The 22,810-nt window shown below is 47.6% G+C and overlaps 1 protein-coding gene across 2 annotated transcripts in view; it reads right to left on the bottom strand.

Annotated features, from left to right (window-relative positions):
• Positions 1–222: 222 nt before the first annotated feature.
• TSC1 (TSC complex subunit 1) overlaps positions 223–22,810 on the bottom strand; it is a 296,095-nt gene continuing 273,507 nt past the window's right edge. For both annotated transcript variants that reach the window (XM_085613904.1, XM_085613905.1), the window contains 4 exons: positions 22,015–22,137; positions 14,260–14,447; positions 13,727–13,888; positions 223–3,637 (listed from right to left, as the gene is read on the bottom strand). In XM_085613904.1, coding sequence (XP_085470030.1) covers positions 3,016–3,637; positions 13,727–13,888; positions 14,260–14,447; positions 22,015–22,137 — 1,095 coding nt within the window. In that variant the 3' untranslated portion in view covers positions 223–3,015. The remainder of the gene's footprint in view (positions 3,638–13,726; positions 13,889–14,259; positions 14,448–22,014; positions 22,138–22,810) is intronic.

Genomic DNA, 22,810 nt, shown 5'->3' with positions numbered 1-22,810 from the left:
ATTGCAGTTTACAGACCCATTCTGGCACTGGGGGATAGTCAAACGGAGGGGAATCTGCAGGTAGAAGTATCAAAGAACAGTAATGTTTGCATTCTGAAACAACTGAGCAGCAGGCTCCCCTGACATACAGCTGGAATTCATGAATTGTTTTAACAGCACAATGGACCCCAAGAGCATCCGAATTTCCCAACCTGCCCAGTCATGAAAGAAGCACAACAGAACCAGTGCAAAACAATACATTGTATTTATTTCTTCACAGTTGAACACAAAGCAGCCGCCTCTACAGCGCAAGACTTCTCTTGTCAGGTCACCACACACCCAATATTCTGGCTTCACAGTCTTCCCATTGTACCGTTAATTCTGGGGGAACCGAATGGCTTTGTCAGTAAATGGTGGTTTGCTTGTGGGGATGGTCCAGCGGGCTTTAAATACTGTGGCAGAGAACATCGATGTGGAGACAGACAGGTGTGGAGGGAGGGGGGGCTATGGGGCAGATAAAGAATCACCCTGCCCCACCCATCAAAAGAAGATGAACAAAAATCATTCAGTTTACAAGGAAAATCTCTTGGCATCTCATTGTGTATTCATCTGTTATCCCACTCTAAAATTCTAACAATTTACCTGTAACTGCAGAGACATCAAAAAATCTGTGTGGGAGGTGGCACTGCAGGTGATGACTGTGCCCTCCAATTAATTAGAACTATAAAAAATGGACTGACTACAGCAGCCTCTTTTCTGCAACAGACTGCCTAACCCAACTCCAGAACACATTTCTGTTTTTCAGCTGATCCACATGCTGATCCACATGCTTCATGGCTGGCCGCCATTTTTACTGACAGTGGCAGCAGGACACCCCCCCTTCCTTCCCCAAGCTCAAAGTCTCCTAGTCTGGTCCTGGGTCAAGATGGATGGCCTCTGCGGGAGGTGCTGTGAGGACACCACCTACATCGTTAACCGTGGTGAGCCAATGAGGGAACAGTGTCTTGTAAGAACATGCAAACTGGTAGCAGAGGCATGTCCGCTCAGCAAGGTGCAGTGTCACTTCTACCACCCTTATCCATCCCACTAGAATGTAGAGCTTGTCTCATCGATAGCCATCATATCCAGTACAGTAGAAAGATAAAACCCACTGCACCCATTGTAGCAGATACAGCTGCAGAGGAGCTGGACCCTGGTCCAGGGGATTGACTGCATCCCATTACTAGAAAGGGAGCTGAGGAATGACAGACGCTCCCAGCCCTGGCCCAGAGGACATAATGCACCCAAACAGCAACTAGTGCACAAGCTGCAGAACTTCCACCATGGTCTTCTGCTGCAAACCAGACTCTTAAAAATAAAAAAAATGATTCCGCTATGCCTTCTGCGTTGCTCCTGCGCAGTCAGTAATACTTTGCATTTGTGCTCTTCCCAATAAGTAAAGCAAGGAAGCAAACCCCCTTTAGGCTTGGGAAAGGACAGGCTGCTTAATCTTGAACCTAAGCAGCAAATTTCTGAGACCACAATAACCAGAATATGACCAAAGAGAGCTCAGGTTGTACTAGTCGGGGGGGGGGGGGGGGTCAAAGCAGGCTCACAGCCAAGGAGTTTGTCGTTTGAGTTAGTACAGCCTGTAACAGTTTGCAGTTCCTGGCTACAACACCACAGGCAGGCCACATGAATAAGACTACTACTGGCAACCTGGCAAGCATGAATGTAGAGGTAGTAAATTTAATAATACACTGACAAAGTAAGTCCTTGTTTGGCCAAAGGGTAACAAACCCTACAGTATGTAAAATACTGGTTTAAGATTGTGCGATTTTTCACAGCTTAATCCGAATTGAAGATCGGTGTGCCTGCATGCTCAAAGCCTCTCTAATAATGCACAATTCTGCAAGTCTGTGTGCTGATGGCGAGTTATGGAGTTAAGAGAAGTGAGTCATTGAATTTATTTTGATCAAGAATCACCCTTCTAACGATGCTCAGGGCCCATTATCCTTAATTTTCCCCAGCAGGGCAAAAACTGCAGATTGACTGCACCAGACATTTCAGGTCACTCAAAGGGAGAAGTAGTTACCCCTACATATTCTTCCAGTGCAAGCTACATGTGCTCTTTCACAGACTGACTTAAAAGAAATGACCCTCTCTCCCAGAGAACCTCATCTATCCCCCAAGTGATGAATGATCTTAGGACACCTGGTCTGCAACACACAGGGCAGTGAATGGGGCCTCCACGCCCAGAAAATATTAGTTTCTGTTCATTGTTGTGTATATGTAGAAGGAGTGGGGAAACAAAGACCAGCAGTGGGGGATGTTCATAAGACTACCTTAATCCTAGAACACCAGTGTCTTGCTCAGAAATGTAAAACTAGTCAAATTTGTTAAATAGTTTTTAAAGAAATTGAAGACTTTCAGCAGAACAATCTTCTCCCAACTTTGTGATCGCATGGGTCAAGCAGGATAACGGGTGCCAAGGAACAAAAAAGCACGAAGTCAAAGCCACATTCTTCAATCAATTAAACAAAAAGGATATAATTCACACCTTTGGAGAAGACATTCCCTTGCCACTTCTTGCTGAACACAAGGTAAGGCATTCATACTCCCATTCAGATAAGGTAAATAGGGGTTGGGTGTGGGTGGAGGAGGTGAATGGTGATAAGGCAAGTAAGAGGAGACAACAAAAAGAGCAAAAAGGTTGCCCGGAGTAGTAGGATAATCAGGAGGTTGGCAGCTGAGACATTATGTCGGTTAAAACCCATGCCCATATGCCAGGTGGTACCAATTTTCGCTTCCGTAACTCAACCGAGGAATCAAACATGATGGCTGGGTTAAATTGATAGAAAAACGCAAGGAGGAAACATGAGATAAGTGTCACGAGATTAGAGATTCCAGTTGACTTTAAGCACCTTCCTTAGGTGCACAGACAGCACTCAAAACCAGCAGAGTATTGTGAGCTGAGCATCTGCATCCGCTCAGCGCTGCAACGGGATACAACTGAAGCCCACTAACACTGATCTCAGAGTTCTAGCTGTGGTCCCGCTACTCGTTGTAGTCCATGATATGAAATGACCTGGTTGAGGATTCCCGAGTGGTGGCTGGTGGACTAGGATTGTCTGGGCTCAGAGGTGGCCTGGTTGCGCTGCAGAGTTCAGGTTTGGGCACCTCAGCAAGGCTGCGGTTCACCATGCTCTCCCCGTCACAATGACTCTCGCTCTTGTTGCGAAATAGCTCTCGTGCCCTCATGCCCAAGAAACTCTTGGAACTTGGGTACGAGCCTATGGTCAAAGGCACCCGGGAGCTGGGCTCGAGCAGCACTTTTGCGTTCACATAGTCACTGTGGTAGCCTAGAGGCAGGTGTGGGGGCTTCTCTGGAGACACTCCCCCACTGCTGCTGCTGCTTGCGCTACTGCTTCTGCTACTACTTCTGCTGCTCTCCGCACTAGGCTGCTTGGGTGATCGCGCCTCCCCATTTGTTCCATTCGCCTCCCTGTTGGCAGTCGGAGAGAAATGTTTTACGGTAGAATTGTTTGCAGTTGGGGAAGTATTCTTAAACTGAGAATTCTTTACTGAAATCGAAGAAGCCACAGGGGAAAAACTTTGTGGTTTTTGAGAATGGGGTATCCCTGTAGAAGCTGAAACTCCCTCGCTTGCTGTGTCGGGTCTGTTGGAAATAAAAACACTGTTAATTCATCAGTAAATTAGAAGACAACACCTGAATTACAGAACAAACTGCCAAAGACAACAGTGAGGGCACTATAGCACTCCCAATCCCCTGCCACACCCCACCCGCCCACACGCACAGAAAAAGCATGGCCAACAGCAATGACATCTTCCCTCACAGAGATGGCACACAAATAGCCAATGCCTGCCTTACACAAACACAATTAACAGCAAAAGTACAATCTTCCCCTCACATAGAGGGCATGGAAGGTCTCTCCAGACAAGGACAACTCCCTAAAGCAGAGCTGCTCATGAAGTATCAAAAACTGAAATAGCAGGCGTGAACGTGTACACAAGTTCAGGCTTGCGTCTCCTCCTACTTAAGGAAAGCCCCATTTACTTGCATCTGGACTTCTGCAGTAGTGTGTTGTACTTTGCCTAATTTTACATCCACAAATGTAGCTCACTTTTGAATGTTTGTGGATAACGATAGCCCTTAAACTGATCACTCCAATGAAAGATTATTCCGGCTACAAGAACAAAGCTCATCTTTCCTTGTTCAGCATGGATTTGTATCAAATGGGAGCAACAGCAAGATGTATATTAAGCACTAAGCGCAACAAAATAAACGCTCTTTAGTAGGCACCCAAGTGTGAAGCATATACTTGTAATAATACTAAGGAAAGATTCCCCAGCAACGAAATAACTAATGCAAGCCGGAAACTTCAAACCACGCTATAAAAAGGAGTAGGTTTTCTTGCAGTGCGCTTTCAAAGGGCCATAATCAGATTGCTGCTGTAGATTCTATCATGGAGTGAGTGTGCAACAGGGGCTTTTCACGCCATGCTTCAGCAGCAACAAATGTGGATTTATTTTTTATGGGCCTCTGGGCAACACTGGTGCTTCCTGGGACAAGAACCTTACTCAAGCCTGTGCCTCATTTCTGCAAAGCAAGGGGCGCCACTACTGGGTTATAAACTCTGCGCAGATCGAGAACACTCCTTGTTTTACATTTAACCAACTATGTGCTCCGAAGCGGTCTGCTTTGCCAGTACAATGCAATAGAATGAGAGGACAAAATGTTGCAAATTAACCCACAGGCAGACAAGTTGGCCTAACGGCTAGGGAAGTCGACCTTGAATCTGGGGAACCGGGTTCGAGTCTCGGCAAGGACGCTGAACATCCTGTGATTCTGGGCAAATCATTTAATCTCTCCGTGCCTATCAAAAATGAATATGGCCCTCATGTAATGCAACTGGTGCTATGTAAAGCGCTTTGATACCCGATACCGGGTCAAGTTTGGGCTATATAAAACTCGGTTTAAAAAAAATACAAACTAAAACCAGGTGCAATTGTCCAGGTCCACGCACCCGCTGTCATCCTACAATCATTCCAGTTTTCTGCACTGGGCACTGTCCTCAGTTTAAAATACAGCAAAGTTGTTTGTAGACACGTTCTGTGTAGAAGGGCAAGAACCACAGGTATCAAACCTCTTGACTACATAAAATGTTCCCTTCCGGAAGTGGTAGGTGTCTAGAGTGGTTCTCCCCAACAAATGTGCAGTTCAAATGACATGGTAGCTGGACTGAAACCTGTATGACCATTAGAATAGTGACTTGCAAAGACACCACTGAAGTGCTTGCACGCTCAACCGAGTTTAGGGCACTAGCAAGATCAGAGCACATTAAAAAGGCAAGACTGTCTGGGATCGAGGAAGTATCAGAATCATGTCCTGAATGACCTAAACTCTCTGGGGAGGCAAGAAACTCTTGAGGGAGGCAGTGTCCAGCTCTGCCCTGATAAGGAGGAGATGCTGACTGGGCAGTAGGTCTGGCATGGTTCAACTTGGAACAGCCTGCGTCAAATGGAGAGACTGTGCTCTGAAGGTGGTCTGCCACCAGCTATGGGTACATTGCCTTCAGCAACCAATTCTCCAGGTACAGTAACACAATCTCCAATCTGCAGAGAGGCACCTAAAGCTCGGTCTTTGCGAAGACCTAGGAGACAATGGTAGCCCAAACGAAAGTACTACAAATTGATAGTGGGTGGAGCTCAGGCTTTCGTGAAACAAAGTAAGGCCTTAACAGAAGAGGCAGCAGACTACAACATTTCTGAGAAAACGTTAGCTTGGTTTTCCTCGACTGCTAAAGGTAATTCCAGAACTTCATCAGACTTGTGCAATATTGCTGTAAATGAGGCCACATCTTTCGTGGTAGGCCCTGAAGAACACTCTATACCACCTTGGTGGAAGTAGCCAGGGCAATGGTGTTCTGCAGGCCGAGACAGTCACACGTGTCAGTGCCAGTAGGATGGAGAATGCTGCCTGCCTCAGTGCAGTCATCATGGTATACCATGCCTGGCATCTAAATGTGGTCAGAATCTAAGCCAATGATCTCCTCAAGGTGACCAACATTTTCAGCACAAGGTAAGTGAAAGGGAATTTTTCTTTAAAAAAGGAGAATGCTACTTACACTGTAAGCATCCACGTGTAGCATGTAGATTCACATGCTGTGCATATATTCCTGCAATCTAATGTTGGGCTTGGACGTTGTTTTCTTTCGTTTTAGAACCACAAAGTCTACTGACTCCATCTATTACTAGTAATGTGAATGGTCGTAGGATCCATGATTAGATTATTAAATTGTTTTTCCTACTGTCGGATGAGGATGGAAACTGTGGTGTAGAGATACAGAAAATGATGAGCATGCAAAGAAAGAAAAGTATCTGCAAAATGTAGAGGCTTCTGGGGTGGAGGATGGGCACATGCAAATCTACAGCACTACATTCCAAGAACAGATGCTTACAGGGTAACATTTTCTATTTGTGGCATGTTTAGCTGTAGATACACATGCTGTGCGTACACTGTAAATCAACCCCCTCCCAAGCGGTGGCTGGCCGGAGGATGTTGCAGAAGATTGAAAAACCATACGAAGTACAGCCTGGGGCACATTAGCTTGTTGGTGAGCTAAGACATCCACACAGTAATACTTGGAGAATGTGTGGAGTAGACTACTTAGCTACTTTGCAGATGTCAACTACTGCAATGTTACACAAGAAGTCCATTTAGGCTCCCTTTTTGCAGGTAGAGTAGAGGCTGGGAGGGACATGCAAATGTCTTAGCTTTAGCATAACAGGTCTGGATACAATTGACTAACCAATTACTGCCTTCGGGAAAGAGCAGAGCCCTTGTGTGGTTTTGCAAAGAAGATAAAAAGCTGCTGTGTCTTCCGGAAGGGTTTTATTCTGTAAATGTAATACATGAGGGCTCTTTTAACATTTATTATGCCAAGACCTCTCTCCAACAGACTATGGACGAGTGAATATCATCAGGTATTCAATAGTCTGATTGGGGGAAAGAGGAGATCACCTTGGGGAGAAATTTGGGATTTGTCTTAAGGACTAGTCTATTGGGTGGATTTTAAAGAAGGGTTCTTCGACTGTATAAGCTTGAAGCTCACTCATTTCAAAGGAAGGTGATTGCCATTAGGAAAGCTACATTCCAGGAAAGGAATTGTAGAAGGCACGAGTGAAGTGGCCCGAAAGGAGGGCCCATAAGTCTAGTGAGGACTATGGTGACATTTCAGGAGGTGGCTGGAGGCACCTGGATGAAACAACTCTAAAAGTCAAATTCTTTATGACTGGAAACCTGAACAGCGATATGGGTTTCCTGTTCTGAAGGTAAGCAGGGACAGCAGCCAAATGAAGCCTGAGAGGTGTACGCAAGGCACGACCTTTGCAAGTGAAGCAGGTAATGTTTTGGACGGTTGCCTGGACATGGTTTATGTGCCTCGGAATACAGTAAAGCACCAATATTTTCCATTTAGCAGAATAACAAGCTCTCGAAGGCCTCACAGCCTCCTTCAGGATGGTCATACACTCTGGAGGCAGGCTGAGGTAGCGAAATTGAAAAATCTCTGGATACAAATTGCAAGTTTCAGCTGCTTGGATTTCGGGTGTCTCAGTGAGCCGTGGCTCTGCGCTAGAACGTCCGGTCTATTGGGCAGCTTCCCTTGGGTCACTAGGGAGAGGTTGAGGAGGGTGGTGAACAAGGGCTGTCTGGCTCAAATGGGGGTTAGAAGGATGAGCGAGAGATGCTGTTGAAGCTCCTGAACCACAAACGGAAGTGATGGGAGAGTTTTTTTAGGTAAATATCCTAGACCTTTTCATCCATAGGGCATTGCCTAAGCCAGTGTGGGGGGGGGGGGGGGGGGGGGGGGTTCGGAGTGAGGGGGGTGTCTGTGTGTACCTGGAGGCAACATTTTTGCATTTTCAGCGGTGGCAAAGAGGTCCATGTTGGGAAAACCCTACCAAAGGGAGTAGGACTTGTGGGTGGAGATCTTACTTTTGGACTTGTTGCTGCATCCTGCTAAGCAGGTCAGCTGATGGTAGGAACTTCACCAGTAGGGAAACTCTGTGGTAGAGTGCCCACAGCCCAATTCTCTGGGCTAGCACAGACATCTGTGGAGAGAGTGCACGCCCTGCATCTGTAGGTAAAACATGGGGATCACGTTGTGTGTGCGAATGAGGACTACCATTTATGTATGTGACAGAGGAACGCTTTAAAGACTAGCTGGATGGCCAGCGGCTCCAGGTAGTAGATGTAGCGACCCTGCTGGGTGCCCACATTCCTTGGAAGGTCATATCTTATGAGTGCGCCCCCATCCGTTCAGGGAGGCATCTGTGGCGATGGTCACCTGGGCCACTGGGTCAAGAAAGGGCCGGCCTTGCAACAGGTGGATGTTTCACCACTGCAGAGATAAAGGAGTGCAGCCCCATAACAACATTAGGTCCTCCCAGGCACACTGATTGTAACCACACTGCAGCTAGGCACTTCTGCAACAGATGCATGTGTAAACTGGCGTGGGGTAAATTATGGTGACGCAAGAGCCCATCATGCCGAGACAGCGCATGACGGTCCTGACTGTTACATGACATCCTGGCTGAAAAAAAGGAGAGCAGCGCTAGGGAAGCTTACACACTTGTAGGGCTGCAGTAGGCGTTCCCGATGACAGAGTTGAGTACGGTATTGCGGTATTGATGGTAAATCCTAGGCCTTAGAGGAGGTCTATGGTGGCCAGTGTTTGCGCCAAGCACTTCCATTCGGTTGTGCTCTTGATCAGCCAGCTGTCTAAGTAAGGGAAGACATGGACACCGTTCCTCCTGAGAAAATTGGCTATAACGGCAAGACACTTTGTGAACACTGTGGGGACTGTGGTGGCCCTAGTGGCAGCATTTCCAGCTGATAATAGTGGCCACTTACCACAAAGTGGAAGAACCAGCAATGTGCAGGATGGATGGGGATGTGGAAGTAGGTGTCCTTCAAGTTGCGGGTGGTCATTAAGCCACCTTGCTTTAGGTAGTGTGATGACATCCTCGAGTGTCACCATGTGGAAGTGCTCCGATGGGATGCATTCATTGTGGGGCACGAGGTAGAGTATGGCCAGAGGGATCCCTCTTTCTTGGGAATGAGAAAGTACAGGGAGTACACTCCCTTGCCGTGGTGGAGCGGCGCAAGCTTTATGGCCCCTTTTCGAACAAGTGCCCCCCACTTCCTCTTGAAGGAGGCACTGATGTTCTGGGGCGAGGGTGTGTTTGTGGGGAGGGATGCCTGATGGTGAGTTTGTGAGATCCAAGCAGTAACTTTTGCTGATGATGTTGAGGACCCATCAGACAGATGTTATTTGGTCGTTGGGAAGCGGCCGGGGTGGGGGGGCTTTTCTTGCAACTTTGGCCCGCTTGGTGGCTCCGGCTCCTGGTGTTATTGCCCTTATATCACCCATTATAGCAGCCCCGGGGAGAGGTCTGCTGCATTTGCTGTCTCTGGAAAGAAGTCGTTACTTCAGGAGAGGTGGTCTTGGAGCATCTGTGGTACTGGGACTGACGAAAGAAACCACAGGTAGAAGGCGTTTGATACCGCAGAGGCAATGGGTGCACTACAGTGTCCTTTCTCTTTGATCATTTGGCCAACCTGCGGTCCAAAGAAGTGCGCCCCATCGAAAGGCAGGTTGATGATGGAAGCCCCACAGCCAACGCTGTCGGACTTCCAGGTTGAAGCCGGAAACGTGCAGCCAGGTGTGATGGCAAAGGAGGACACTTTAATTCATCCAGCGAGCTGCAATTCCAGCAGCATCGAGGGCACATTGAATATTGGTATTGGAGAGGAGCTTGTCCTCTGCTACAAGCTCCTGTCCTTTTTTTGTACTGGTCCGGGAGGTGCAGAAAAAGCTCTGCCATTCATCCCAGTGCACCCGGTTGTACCGGAACAGTAAAAGGCAGGATCACCATTTTAATCAGGGACATCCTATCCGCTAGGGACAATGGCAATGTAATCCAACGGTCTATTTGCATTTCTAGTTTATCAATCACCGTGCCATAGTTGCTTCGAAGTACCAGATCGGAGTCTCGGTGAATCCAACTGCCTAGATATTTTATGGGCTCCTCCTGCCACACCAGTGGGAAATCCATCGAAGGCGACTTCGTGCTTGATGTCAGGGGTATCACTGCAGACTTGGACCAATTTATCGGCAGGACAGATTGACGTTCAAATTTTATGTATTCCCTAATTATCAGTTATAGGTTTACTTCGGGGTTTCTAAAATATAATACCATGTCGTCTGCATGTAACGATATGCTATTAGGGCGTAAATTGTAACGCTGTACATGCATATTTCTGGCGCATCTTACAAGCCAAGGGCTCTAAGGCAATCGCAAATATCAGAGGGGACAGCGGGCAGCCCGGTTGTGTTCCTCTTTGTATCTATATGACGCTCGAGATGTGTTTATTGACTTTATGCGGGCAGTGGGGTCTGTATAAAGGAGTTTGATCCAATTTACCAACATGGGTTGGAGACCAATTCTTTGAAGAATGGTAAATAGATAGACCCATGCAACTGAATCAAAGACCTTGGCCGCGTCTAAGAGTACCACCACAGCCTCCAATTCTGGGTTCAGTTGATGTAACAGGGCGAAGATTGTACGCAAATTATGTGCAGTTGAGCGGGATGGTATAAATCCTGATCAGGCAGTATAATAGTTGTCATAAGTGGCTGGAGTCTAGTCGCAATCATCTTGGCCACGATCTTTGCTACTGTGTTAGTTAAAGAGAGTGGTCTATAGGACTCGGCTGTCTGCAGGTTCTTGTCCGGTTTTAATAAAGCAACCATGAGCGCTTCGCGCAAAGTCGGGGTAAGAAATTTGGCATGATATGCTTCATCATACATTGCCAACAAATATGGGCTAAGTAGGTCCGAGTATGCCTTATAGAATTCTCCTGTATAGCCATCCGGGCCTGGAGTTTTGCCATTGGGAAGTGACTTAATAGCAACTTGTACTTCTTCTATGGTTATTGGCTGCGCAAGGAATTCACGGTGGTCGTCCGATAGCCACACTAATGCAATATTGTCTAGAATCTCTTGTGCGTGTGCTGTGTCCCGTGAAGCATATAACTGTTCATAAATGTTTATAGTATGCCAGCCGTGTCATAGTGTTCCGTATTAGTGTCATCCACCACTCGTAAAACAGTATATTGTTTGTGTTCCATACGTATTTGTTGCGCAAGTATCCGGCCTGGCCTACCTCCCTCTCCCATCCTACGCGCTGTGTGGCGTCTGGTTATGTGTACTTTATCTCATCATCTGCTAAATTATTGTAAGTGCTTATTTTGTCTCTGATAGCACTCAATATGTCCGCGCTGTGTGTATCATCATATTTTGCCTCTAAGGTTTTGATGCGTTTTTCACATTGTGCTAACTGGGTGCAGATATCCTTAAGGATACCAGCCGTTGTGCTGATGCAGACTCCTCGTATTGTCGCCTTAAAGGCTTCCCACAGGGTGCCCGCGCGGTCTACCGATGTCTTATTGGTGGCAAAGTAATCTTCTATCGCTGTGTGAATTGTCTGGTTATAAAGTGGGTCTAGTAGTGCCGTTGCATTAAAGCGCCAAAGGAAGGGCGGAGGGGTATATGTCGGAATTTGCAGGGATAATAATACAGGCTTATGGTCTGAGAGTTTTTGGAAGATGTTTGACATCAAGGGTCCATGTACATGCTTTTTCCGTTAGAAGCTGGCTACACATACTTAGCGCATCATTTTGATCAGTTTTACAATGGAATCCTTTTCATCACGGATGTAAAATTCTTGGGCGTCGAACTGCAGAGAATGTCCTGGATGGCTGCAGCACCGAGTGGGGTGTGGAGAAGTCTTGGTCGTGCAACTGAATGAGAGAGAGCAAAGCTTTGAGCTGAAGAGAAGGTGCGACTATTGTTACACAAACAAGTCTAAAGGATCCGAATGGGACCAGCAAGACCAACACAAGGCGTCGACCCAGAGCTCAGTAAGTACATATCTGAACCGGACGGTGGGGGAAAAAAAACAATCGAACGATGAAGCCGATGCCCATGTGCATTACCTGCAATATGTGGAGTCACTAGACCTTGTGACTCGAAGACTCCTTAAAGGAGTCTGAGCCCAAAATGATATCGCAGGATTATGTACATCATGTGTACCTACAGCTACATATACCACAAACATAGTGTTCCCTAGCCCTGAATACAAAGGCCTTTGTGTTTTACGGAAAGAGACACCTTCTGAAAACAAAATCGGCACCAGATGTATTGAGCATGGATTTTGCACTGGCTCAGAGTGCAGAGCAACGGGCAAGATCTTTGAGGTACAGCCAGAACAGCATCAGAAGGGGGTAAAGCAGTGTTGGCCGGTTCCAGGGATGGGCTTGGTGCATAAGAGCTGTGAGCCGAGCTGAAACCAGCAGCCATCTGCATCTCCTCCAAAAAGACTTCGAGGACTAAAAGGTAGGATGGAGCTGGGGAACAACGCCTTCGACTCGAAGACCTCCCTCAAGTGGGAGTGATGCAGAGAAGCAGATGACTCCTTCTTGGGGTCCTTCCTGCAATACAGCTGGTCTTTGTTATCGGCCCACTTAGGAGACTTTACAAAAGAGAATGTGGAGTGGGACCTAGAGTAGTGGCAGTGCTGGCATTTGTTGTGGGCCCATGCCTACAAATAAACATTTTTAAAAAACACACACTTTCTTGCTGCTTCTGGATGGCCTTAGCATTCAGGTGGCCTTATCACATAACCTGCAGCCATGTTTCGGCCCCAATATTCACACACAGACATTGTAGGGTAAGAGAGAAACTTAGTGGTAAGAAGGACACCTTTTAAACTTTGGTGAGACACTGCAAATATATTGTAATGTGTACTATTCTGTTACGCTATATGCAGGAAGGATATCCAAGTTAAGTTCGACCCGCGGCGCCAGCTGTCAGTGCACAAGATCTATTCTGGATCCAATCTGGGGCCTGTCGAAGACTTGAAAGCTGATGGAGTAAAAACACTAGGCATCTGCAGCTAGAAGTGTCCATCAGAACAGCCACAGCCAGACACATCGGAGCTCTCAAGGGGGTGAGTGCCGGTGCATCAAATGCCAACCATAATAAGGAATAGAAGGCGCAATAGAAGTATGGGCCCTGCTCCAGGAGCAGGGTTCCTAGAGGGGGCAAGGATGGGACATGAATGTGGAGAATGGGTTTTATCTGACACTCCCAGATTTGTAGGTGAAGGCCCTCTGACACCTGTAGGGACTGAAAGAACCCATCCTAGGTATTGAAATAGACAAGTTATTTGAACTGGCAATGCTTATGTAATCAATGTATGTAACCTAATGGAACAAGGCCTCTTAATGGATGGATTTTTTTTTTTTATACAGCGCGTACTTGACACGAAGGTATCGGGTATCAGAGCGCTTTACACAAGCACCAGTTGCGTTACATGACGGCACATTCACTTTTGTTAACCACTGGGAGATTAAGTGATTTGCACAGGATGTTGCGCGTCCTTATCGAGACTCGAACCCGGTTCCCCAGATTTGAGGTCGACCGCCCTAGCTGTTAGGCCAACTCCTGATAAACTGTTGAGCTGTGATTTTATTTTTCAGTCTTCAACTACAGCCAATAAATTAACAAAAGGCAGCTCATGTGATAGCCTTAGCTCCTGGCCCTCTGCCTCAAAGTCTCATGTGTGCTACCCAGTCCTCTCCCTCCAGTTTCACCAAATCCCAACACTCCAGCCTCACCGTTCCTCGGCCACCTCTGCTGCTTCTGCTTTCTCCTCGTTGGGGTTTTGCTTCGGTCCCTCTTTCTCTAGACGGCTGTAAAGTCCCAGGATCTCCGCCTCAAGTGCCTGTGTGATCCGTCGCTGAGCCTTGTACTTGTTCTCTACAGCCTCCAGTTGCCCCCTGCTCGGACACAAAAAGGTAAGATAAGGACAAACCATGAAGCTGCTCTACCCCTCACACACCATCCCAATCTCTTAAAACAGAATTAAGTGCAACTGCCTACTGTTCAGGTTGTTAAACAGTATTAATTGCCCACCCCGCAACTGCTGGCAGACATCTGCAAAAATACTGCACTGGAAAGTGGAGGGGTTCCAACCCTTAATAGAGCCATTTGTGCTGCGTGTTCCTAACCTGGCCATGTGTGCTGCGCAGTCCTAACCTGGCCATGTGTGCTGCGCAGTCCTAACCTGGCCATGTGTGCTGCGCGTTCCTAACCTGGCCATGTGTGCTGCACGTTCCTAACCTGGCCATGTGGCCTGCGCATTCCTAACCTGGCCATGCTCTTAACATCCTCCAGGTATTTTTTTTGCTCCAGTAGCAGGAGCTCCTTCTTTGCCACATAGGCCTCCATCTCCGCTATTCCCCTCTGGGCGCTTTCCAGGCTCTGACTTTGCTTTGCAAGACGAAACTCGGCCTGGTCCTTCTCGTTCTGGAAGGTAAGTTTCAGCATTTCCATCTCCTATGTGAAGGAAAAAAATCAAACACAGCTGAACAAATGCACAACAGAGTCACGAATGAAGCTACTTGTTCATGAACAAAGAGATCATTTACTAGGTTGTTGCAGCCAACTTGGGTGCAGGTGCCGACTGAAGAAAAGAAGTGGTTCAAACACAAGAACTGAGGGGCACGACACCAAGGACCACTTGCTAGCTTACTTCTGGAGAAGCACAAGAGTTAGACGCAGGGCCTCCACACCCTGTGCGGTGTCCCATTTTAATAGATGTGAGGCAGGTTGCTGTGGCACATGCACAGTGCAGGAGGCAAGTGGTTTTAAGTACAAGGGCGCACTGAAAGCAAACCATGCGCGCCACATTTGAGGACTTCATGTTTAAATCTGTTCCTTTTAAAGGACTACAGAGGAACAGAAAAAGTAGGGGCCTGGCGGTGAGGCAAGAAGTGAGATTCAAGAATGGCCTAGAAAAAGGGGATCATGAGTAGTGAACATTAACACCAGAAGGCTCCAGACTAGAGAGAACAGGAAGCCGATGCTTTAACTTGTCATTACACAGATAGTGGTTTTACTTAGAATAGCAAGGAGGCAACAAATCGCCTGCACCTAGAACAAATCACAAATGACTACACTAGCACTGGGGCAATTGGGAGTGGGCACTGGGAAGGCTTAGCTGGGTGCTGCCTGTGCTTCCAGGGGTTCTCTATCAAGTGCATAGCTACAAAGTACCAGGTGAATCAGCAAATCACAAAATAGCACCTACCAAATTGCTGTTCACTGGTGTTAAGAAGGTGCCAAGTAAAGCAAATCATCTATAAGAACTGCACTAAATGTCAAACATTGCCCTTACTTTGGCCATGCAAGGAGCAGGCAGAGAAATGTAGGTGCATATGAAATGTTTGCTGAACTTGCAAAACAATATACGCGGTACCCTTTGCTTTCCCTCTCACCCAGCCAGGGTGATTTGTGGATCTTCCACGCTTTGTGTGGATATGGAAAATGCTACTTAGCAGTATGCATCTGTTCTTGGCATGTAAAGCTGCAGAATCACACACTGTGCACAGATCACTATCTGGTGTTGGGCTCGGATGCTTGCACCTTGTTGTCTTTGAAGAAATCTTTGTAGTCACGAGATAGGTGACTCCTCCCTTGGACGATAGTGCGCATGGGCATCGACTCCAGATTGTTTTTCATCATGATGGGAAATGATGGAGTTTGTAAGAAACAGAAAGATGTCCATGTGAATGTATCTAAGTAAGATAACACTGGAACAGATACAGGTTCCGGGGAGGTGGGTGGGCGTGTGAGATTCTGCAGCTCTACATGCCAAGAACAGATGCATACTGGTAAGTAGCATTTTCCGTTTGAGGCATATGAGCTGCAGAACTCACACTGTGCATAGACTGTAAAGCAGTATCTCCCCTAGCTGTGGTCACCTGCATCAGTTGCAGAGGTTTAAAAAAGTGTCTTAAGAACAGCCTGGCCTACAGAAGCTTGCTGCTTTGCCTGCACATCTACACAATAGTGTTTGGTGAAGGTGTGTGAAGGTGTGTGTGTGTGGTAGACCCTGTTGCTGCCTTACAAATGTCTTCTAGGGGAATGTTATCTAAGAATGCCATGGATGCCCCTAGTTTGCGTGTTGAGTGCGCTCTAGGGGGAATTGTCAATCTGCGTTTGGCTTTCTGGTACCATATTTGAATGCATTTAACTATCCACCTGGCAATTCCATCTTATAGATGAGTATGCCAGATTGCATCTTTGTAGATGCAGCAAATAGCAAATGATGTTCTGAATTGAAGCATCTAGCGGGTCAATTTTGTTGTTATTGCAGTAAATGACTAATCTTTTCCATTTATCTGCATAGCAAGCTCTAATAGTGGGGCGTCTGGCTTCTTTAATAATGTTCAGTCGTAGTTTTTGATGTGGAACTACTGAGAGTTCGAGGAGTGTTGTGAACCATGGTTGCCGTGCCCATGTGGGAGCAACTAGGATCATCTTGAGAGACTGTTTGAGCTTGCGTACTACTAGCGGAATGAGCAAGAGTGGCGGGAAAGCGTACGCAAATCTACCTGACCAGTTCATCCATATCGCAATGCCCTTGGACAACGGGTGTGGGAACCTGGCGGCGAAGGTTGGGCATTTTGCGTTTGCACGTGTGGCAAACAGATCTATGTCTGGGTGGCCCCACATCTGGAAAAAGGGCTGAAAAACATGCGGAAGAAGTTCCCATTCGTGTATTGTGAGAAAGCGGCTCTGTATATACTGTTCCTTAATAGGTACAGGGTGTACAGAGTCCACAGTCCCCCAGGGTTTGACAGAGGTTAAAGTTAGGTATAACCTTACTCTCTAAAGTGGTAGCTTGGTCGAGCAGTAAGGCAGTACCAGAGGACAGTGTAAAGCATTTGTTGTACACACTCAGTCAGCAAATGGTTTCACACACTCAATAACTGAACTCTAGGCCAATGGTTTATATATAAAAAATATATGCTTGTTTTATTTTAGAACCAACACTTGGAGTTAAAATATACTTTCTCAACAGTAGATGTTTCATATAAATACTCTTGCAATATGCAATAGACTTTAGTAAACAGTTACAAGTGGTTGCAGTAGGCAACTCTATTTTTAAACACAACAATACATTGAGCTCAATGGTAAATTCAAGTTATTTGCAACAGATTACTTTTTAGATTACTTTTGGAATTCCAGGACTGGATCCTAGATTCAGTCCTGGGTCAGTTTTCAGAATCAAGTGATGAAAGTCGACTTAAGTACTGTAATGATTTTTAACTAATATTTAGATATTTTAAAAGTTGACACTTCGAAAATATTTCAGAGAAAACAATCAATGATTCCCTATGGAAGAAAATGCAGGTTACAGGTACAGTATGTTCTCGTTACTTTTGTAATCCAGTACTGGTTGCCTAGACTCAGTACTGGGACCTTTATCCAAAACAGGTAAGCAATTACGTTTTCAGATATTATACGATTTTTGAAGAATATTTAAAGATTGCAGAAATCGACACTTAGAAGAAATTTCACAGAAAAACAGTCAATGGTTTCCTATGGAAGAAAATGGAGTTAAGGGTAAGTACAGTTGTAGAGATTTTTCAGAGTCAGTGCTGGGCACCAAGATCCAGCACTGGGAGCTCACCTAAGCACAGGTGAGTAAATTCGTTTTTGTCACTCGGCTTATTTTTGGTGAGTATTTGAAGATTTGAAAAGTCCACACATAGAAGAAAAAGGAAAAAGCCAGCCAATGTTACCCTATGAGGAAAATAGAGTTTGCGGTTTAAGGGTAAGTACTCGACTGGCAGAGTTGAGGTTCTGGGCACAGACTGCGGGGTCTCCCAGGGTCAGGTAGGTACAGTTGGTTCACCCTCAGCGGCTCTAGGGCGGCCGGATGCAGAGAGAGTTAGGCCCAATGTTATCTTATGAGGGATAGGGGGGCCCTTGTTTGGTGGCTGCTGACTGGCAAGCCACGCGGCTGTGGGAGCTGGGCTCCTGGTCACTTTCTCAGGGCAAGTGGGGAAGTAGGAAGGAGTAGAGTTTTCACTGCCAGGGCCACTCGGGCAGCTGGGTGCAGAGTGCTTTTGAGCCTTCGGGCACTCAATGGATTTCAATGGGAAATCTCCTATTAAGAAAAAGACTGCAAGCTCGGGGACGAGGACTCTTCAGGTGCCACCACCACTTCGAGAGGTTAAGTTGGGTAGTTGGAGGATAGGTAGGTACCCCGGGATTGGGCACAGGGGGCCGTGGGGTGCTGCGTGCAGGGGTGCCTTTAGGTGTCGGGAAATCTTACCCTCTGTTGATCGCAGTTGGGGGGCACCTGGTTCTGAGGCTGCAGGCTTCTTCAGGAATGTCGAGGGAGGTCCTTGGGTGCCGGACTCGGGGTCACAGTCGCCGTGGGGTCGTCCTCAGGGTCTTTGTTCACTCCGGTACTGGCCAGGCTCGGCTGGTGCAGTGTGCTGGGTTCGTGGTTCCGGGCTGCTGCCAGGGGTTAGAGATAGGTTTCGAGTAGAGCCTCTACTCATGGGAGTCCCAGGGGCTTAGAGCCAAAAGGTAGCCAGGTCCTCCGAGGTTGGTGAGGTTGCTAGCCACAAGAGATGCCGGGCTGGAGCAGGAGCAGGTTCGAGGGTCGACAGGCCGGTAGGGCTGGGGCCAAAGCAGTTGGTGTCTTCCTCTTTTCAGCAGCTGCAGGGCAGGTCTTCTTTCTTCTTGCTCTTCGTAGTTTGGAATCTGGAATCTGGGGAAGGAAGGTTCAGGGTGCCCCTAAATACTAGATTTAGGGGCGTTACAGGTAGGTGAAGGGCAGGGACCAATGGGTCCCCGTCCTGGGGTGGGTACACCCCCTATCCTGCCTCTCGCCTGTGGGAGGGGGGCAGTAGCCTAGTCCTGATAGGGTAGGGCTCCCCATCTGCAAGATGGCGAGAGCCCGGAGATGTGCTTCACCTCGCCTCCCCCACCTGAGGGGTGGGGTTGGCAGGCTGGCACATCCCCTGTCCTTATTTAAGGTTTCCGGCCAAAGCTTCCCGCCAGAGTGGGGGGTTGCAGGGGCCTGGGGAAGCTCACAGAGGCGGCATGCCTTTGAAGCTTCCCCCTGCCCATCCTGGGGGAGGAGATTTACCACCTCGCCCAGGATGTGCATTGTTGCAGGACCAGGAGAGCAGGGGCTCTCCTACCCAGGGGTCCAGCAACATGTCTGCTGGGTGGCAGCCTAGGCAGCCTCAGAGCAGACGTGGATTTGTAGGTTAGGTTCGAGGGGGCACCTCTAAGATGCCCTCTGGGGTGCTGGGTACATTAAATCCCACACTGGCATCAGTGTGGGTTTAATGTGCTGAGAAGTTTGACACCAAACTTCCCAGTCTTTAGTGTTGCCATTATGGTGCTGTGGAGCTCGTGTTTGACGAGCTCCCAGCACCATGTACTCTTTAAATGGCAGCACTGCACTTACAGGGCTCAGGAATGGACCTGGGCACTGTAGGGGCACAGGGCTCTTGCTCCTGTGCCCACACCATTGGCATAAGGCACCCAGCTAGAGGGGTGACTGATGTATGCCATGGCAGTGTATGTGATGGGCATGGCACACAGGGATGTGTGCCATGTCGACTTTGTTTTTGTCTTGCACCCAAACACTCAGCCTGCAAAGGCAGAGTGTGTGTGTAAGGGTACAGGGCCTCTGAGAGTGGCACAAGGAGTGCTGCAGCTCTTAGAGGCCTTCCTGGGTCACAAAGTCCTGGGTACTTAAGGTACCATTTACCAGGGGCTGACATGTGGCCAAGGTTTGCCAATTTGGGTTTGGTTTGTTTTAGGGAAGGAACATAGGCCCTGGGCACCTGATTGGCAGGAGTCCAGGGCACACTCAGTCAAAGTACATTCAGCAATTCAGCAAAAAGTGGGGGCATACCATGCAAGAAAGATGGCACTTTCTCACATGTATCTTCTGAGTCGGACGACTTAACAGATCCGCAATCGGATTGTTCACTCCTGGCAGATGTTCTGCCAGAAGATATATGTTCTGTGGAATGGCCCATCTCCATATGCTTTGCGCTAGATGAGACAGCTGCAAAGAATGTGTTCCTCCTTGTTTCTGTATGTAATACACTGCTGTCATATTGTCCATGCGGACAAGGACAGTCTTGTTGAGAAGATTTGCTTGGAATGACTAACGCTAGAAATATTGTCATTAATTCTAGGTGATGGATGTGGAGCACTTTTTGTTGAGTGGTCCACCTGCCCTGAATTGTGTGGTTTAGGAGATGGGCTCCCCAGCCGGTGAGTGATGGGTCCGCTGTTAGCACTATCTGTGGAATTGACACGAGGAACGGCCACCTTTTGGAAAGGTTTTGTGTGTTCCACCACTGCAAAGAGCGATGTGTGCGGCTGTCCACCAACACCAGATCTGTAAGTTGACCTTGAGCCTGGGGCCACTGACGTGCTAAGGATTCCTGTAAAAGGCGCACATGAAGTCTTGCATGAGGCACAATGAAAATGCAAGAGGCCATCATTCCTATGATCAGCATAAAGACTCGAGCTGGGATAGAACGTTGGAGTTGACATTTTGTGATGAGGGTTTGCATACTAGCTATCCTGGCTGTATTGGGGTATGCTAGAGCTGTGGAAGTGGAAGTGATCATCATCCTGTGGTGGTGGTGAATATGGGGGAATATGGGAGACTTTAGAAAAGAGAAAGGCTTAGTAGGATAAACAGAAGAAGAGGATCTTAAAGGTGAAGTTGTACAGTCTCTTTTCTTCACAGGCACCTAAGGGATGTGTGGGGTGTCTAATTTCCTCTTGTGTGGAATGCTGACAAATATGGCCTGTCTTAGGGTCCACATGGAGAGTTTTTAGTTTCAGATCGATGGGATCCGGCAGAAATAGTTCTTCCTCTTCGATGATAGCTTTCGCCGCCGATTTTTTCGGTTCCGAACGTGGTTTAGATTTCTGATCAGGAGCCTTAGAAGGGGTTTTTGTGTCCTTCGGCTTCGGCGGTGTGCCCGAAATCTTTTTCGGATCCGAAGGTTTTGGAGGCGCCTTTGGATCCAAGGTCTTTTGTTCTTCAGGTGCCGAGGTGCTCGGTGCCGAGGCCTTTTTGGAGACCGCGGGAGTAGGATGTGCTCCCGCTTTCGGTGCAGACTTTTTTTGGGGCACCGACGTGCTGCTTGCTCGGTCCCGAGCTGCCGGAAGGCTTCTCCTTTGTCTTTAGAGCTGGGCCCGGGGGCAGGGCTTCTGAAGTTTTCTTTCGGTCGCGACTAGGGCCTTCAGGCGAAGTCTTGACCGGAGCCTTTTGTTTTTCGAGTGGGGTTGGGACAGGGGCAGTTGTACTCACTCACTGACCTGAAGTGATGTGGTCATCTGAGTCATCGGCTTCGGATACGATGTCGAGATCCTCCAAATCCTCTGCCTCTGGGACGTTGGGGCCTTCATCGAAGATGTCCTCTGGTACGGGAGCAGCCTGTTGCGCCATAATGGGTCGTCGAGCCCGGCGATCACGGATAGTCTTCTTGGAACGGAAGGAAGCGCAGGCTTGGCAATTCTTCTCCTCGTGCTTGGGCGAGAGACAGAGGTTGCAGACCTTGTGTTGGTCACTGTGTGGGAATTTAGCTCCACACTGGGGGCATTTTTTAAATGGAGTCCTTTCCATTACCCGTAGGCCTGAATGGAGTCGATAGGCCCAGCGGCCTGCGTGGACGACCGGAATAGAGTATGCGAGTTAGCACGCTGAAAGGCACGCAAACGAAAAACAATACCTTTGAGTTTGCGATGGTTTGCGCGTCGAAAGGTTTGGAAAAAACTGTACCGAACTGGGGCGCTGAAATTATATCCGAACCCGATGGCGGAAAAAACACAATCTGAGGATGGAGTCGATGCCCATGCGCACGATCGTCCAAGGGAAGAGTCACCTATCTCATGATTACAAAGACTCCTTCCAGGACAACAACAAGGTGCAAGCATCCGAGCCCAACCCCAGATGTCGAACTAGGAACAGTGTGAATTCTGAAGCTCATATGCCTCGAACACATTTATATTTTGCGGTGCAAACATGAGGCGTATGAAACTGCACGGAGTGCATATATACCTGTGTGGTGTGCGTGCGCTTGTTCTGCAACTGTTCCAGGTATAGCTCATTCACTTCTCCCAGGACCAGGAGTTGACGGTTCAGGAACTCCATCTGCTGCTGCACAGACTCGCTGTTTGATAGCTAGATAAGGAAATCAGAAAAGTGAGAAACTAGAGTCCTGATCAAAAAACATTATTTATTTTAAATTTTTTAACAGTGCACAGTTTGTTCTGAAATGAGTATAGTTTGTGATGTGTGCTGTTAATGACAATCAGACTACTTTACTTCCCTATAGAGGATGAGAACTGGCAGCTTCAAGACTGACAAAGGTTGGAAAAGACCATTATCTTAGGACATAAAAGCTATCAATGTGCAAGTTAAATAAACAAAAGAAAAAGTACCTCTAATATATGGTGTGTGTACATACACACACACACACCTTTCAGTGCACATTTTTCATTTACAAACGTTTATTGCATTTGATGTTGTTTGCAGAAGTATAACATTCACTTTACTATAGTTTGCTAGTGTATCAATTATTCACATAGATGAATTTACATGGTTTAAAAAAAGTTTTTTTGAAGTGAAGGTGCAACAAGATTAATCTGTTGTGCGGAAATGGGGTGCATTATATGGTGTAGTTGTGTGACCAACCCATAGCACCCCTGCCGCGCCGTATAGTCCCGTGGGGCTCCCTGTGGCATCACAGGTGGTTGCTGTTGCTCAAAGCCTTGCTTCGAGCACACCTCGGCCTTCCGGACAGGCAGCTGCCTGCCCGGAGCCGAGGTCTGCGCCGTTCCAGCGCCGAAAACTC

This window comes from Triturus cristatus, chromosome 1_2, assembly GCF_964204655.1.
Source record: "Triturus cristatus chromosome 1_2, aTriCri1.1, whole genome shotgun sequence".
Taxonomy (NCBI): Eukaryota; Metazoa; Chordata; class Amphibia; order Caudata; family Salamandridae; genus Triturus; species Triturus cristatus.
The sequence above is the reverse complement of the archived record's forward strand: the minus strand, read 5'-3'. Positions and strand labels throughout refer to the sequence as shown.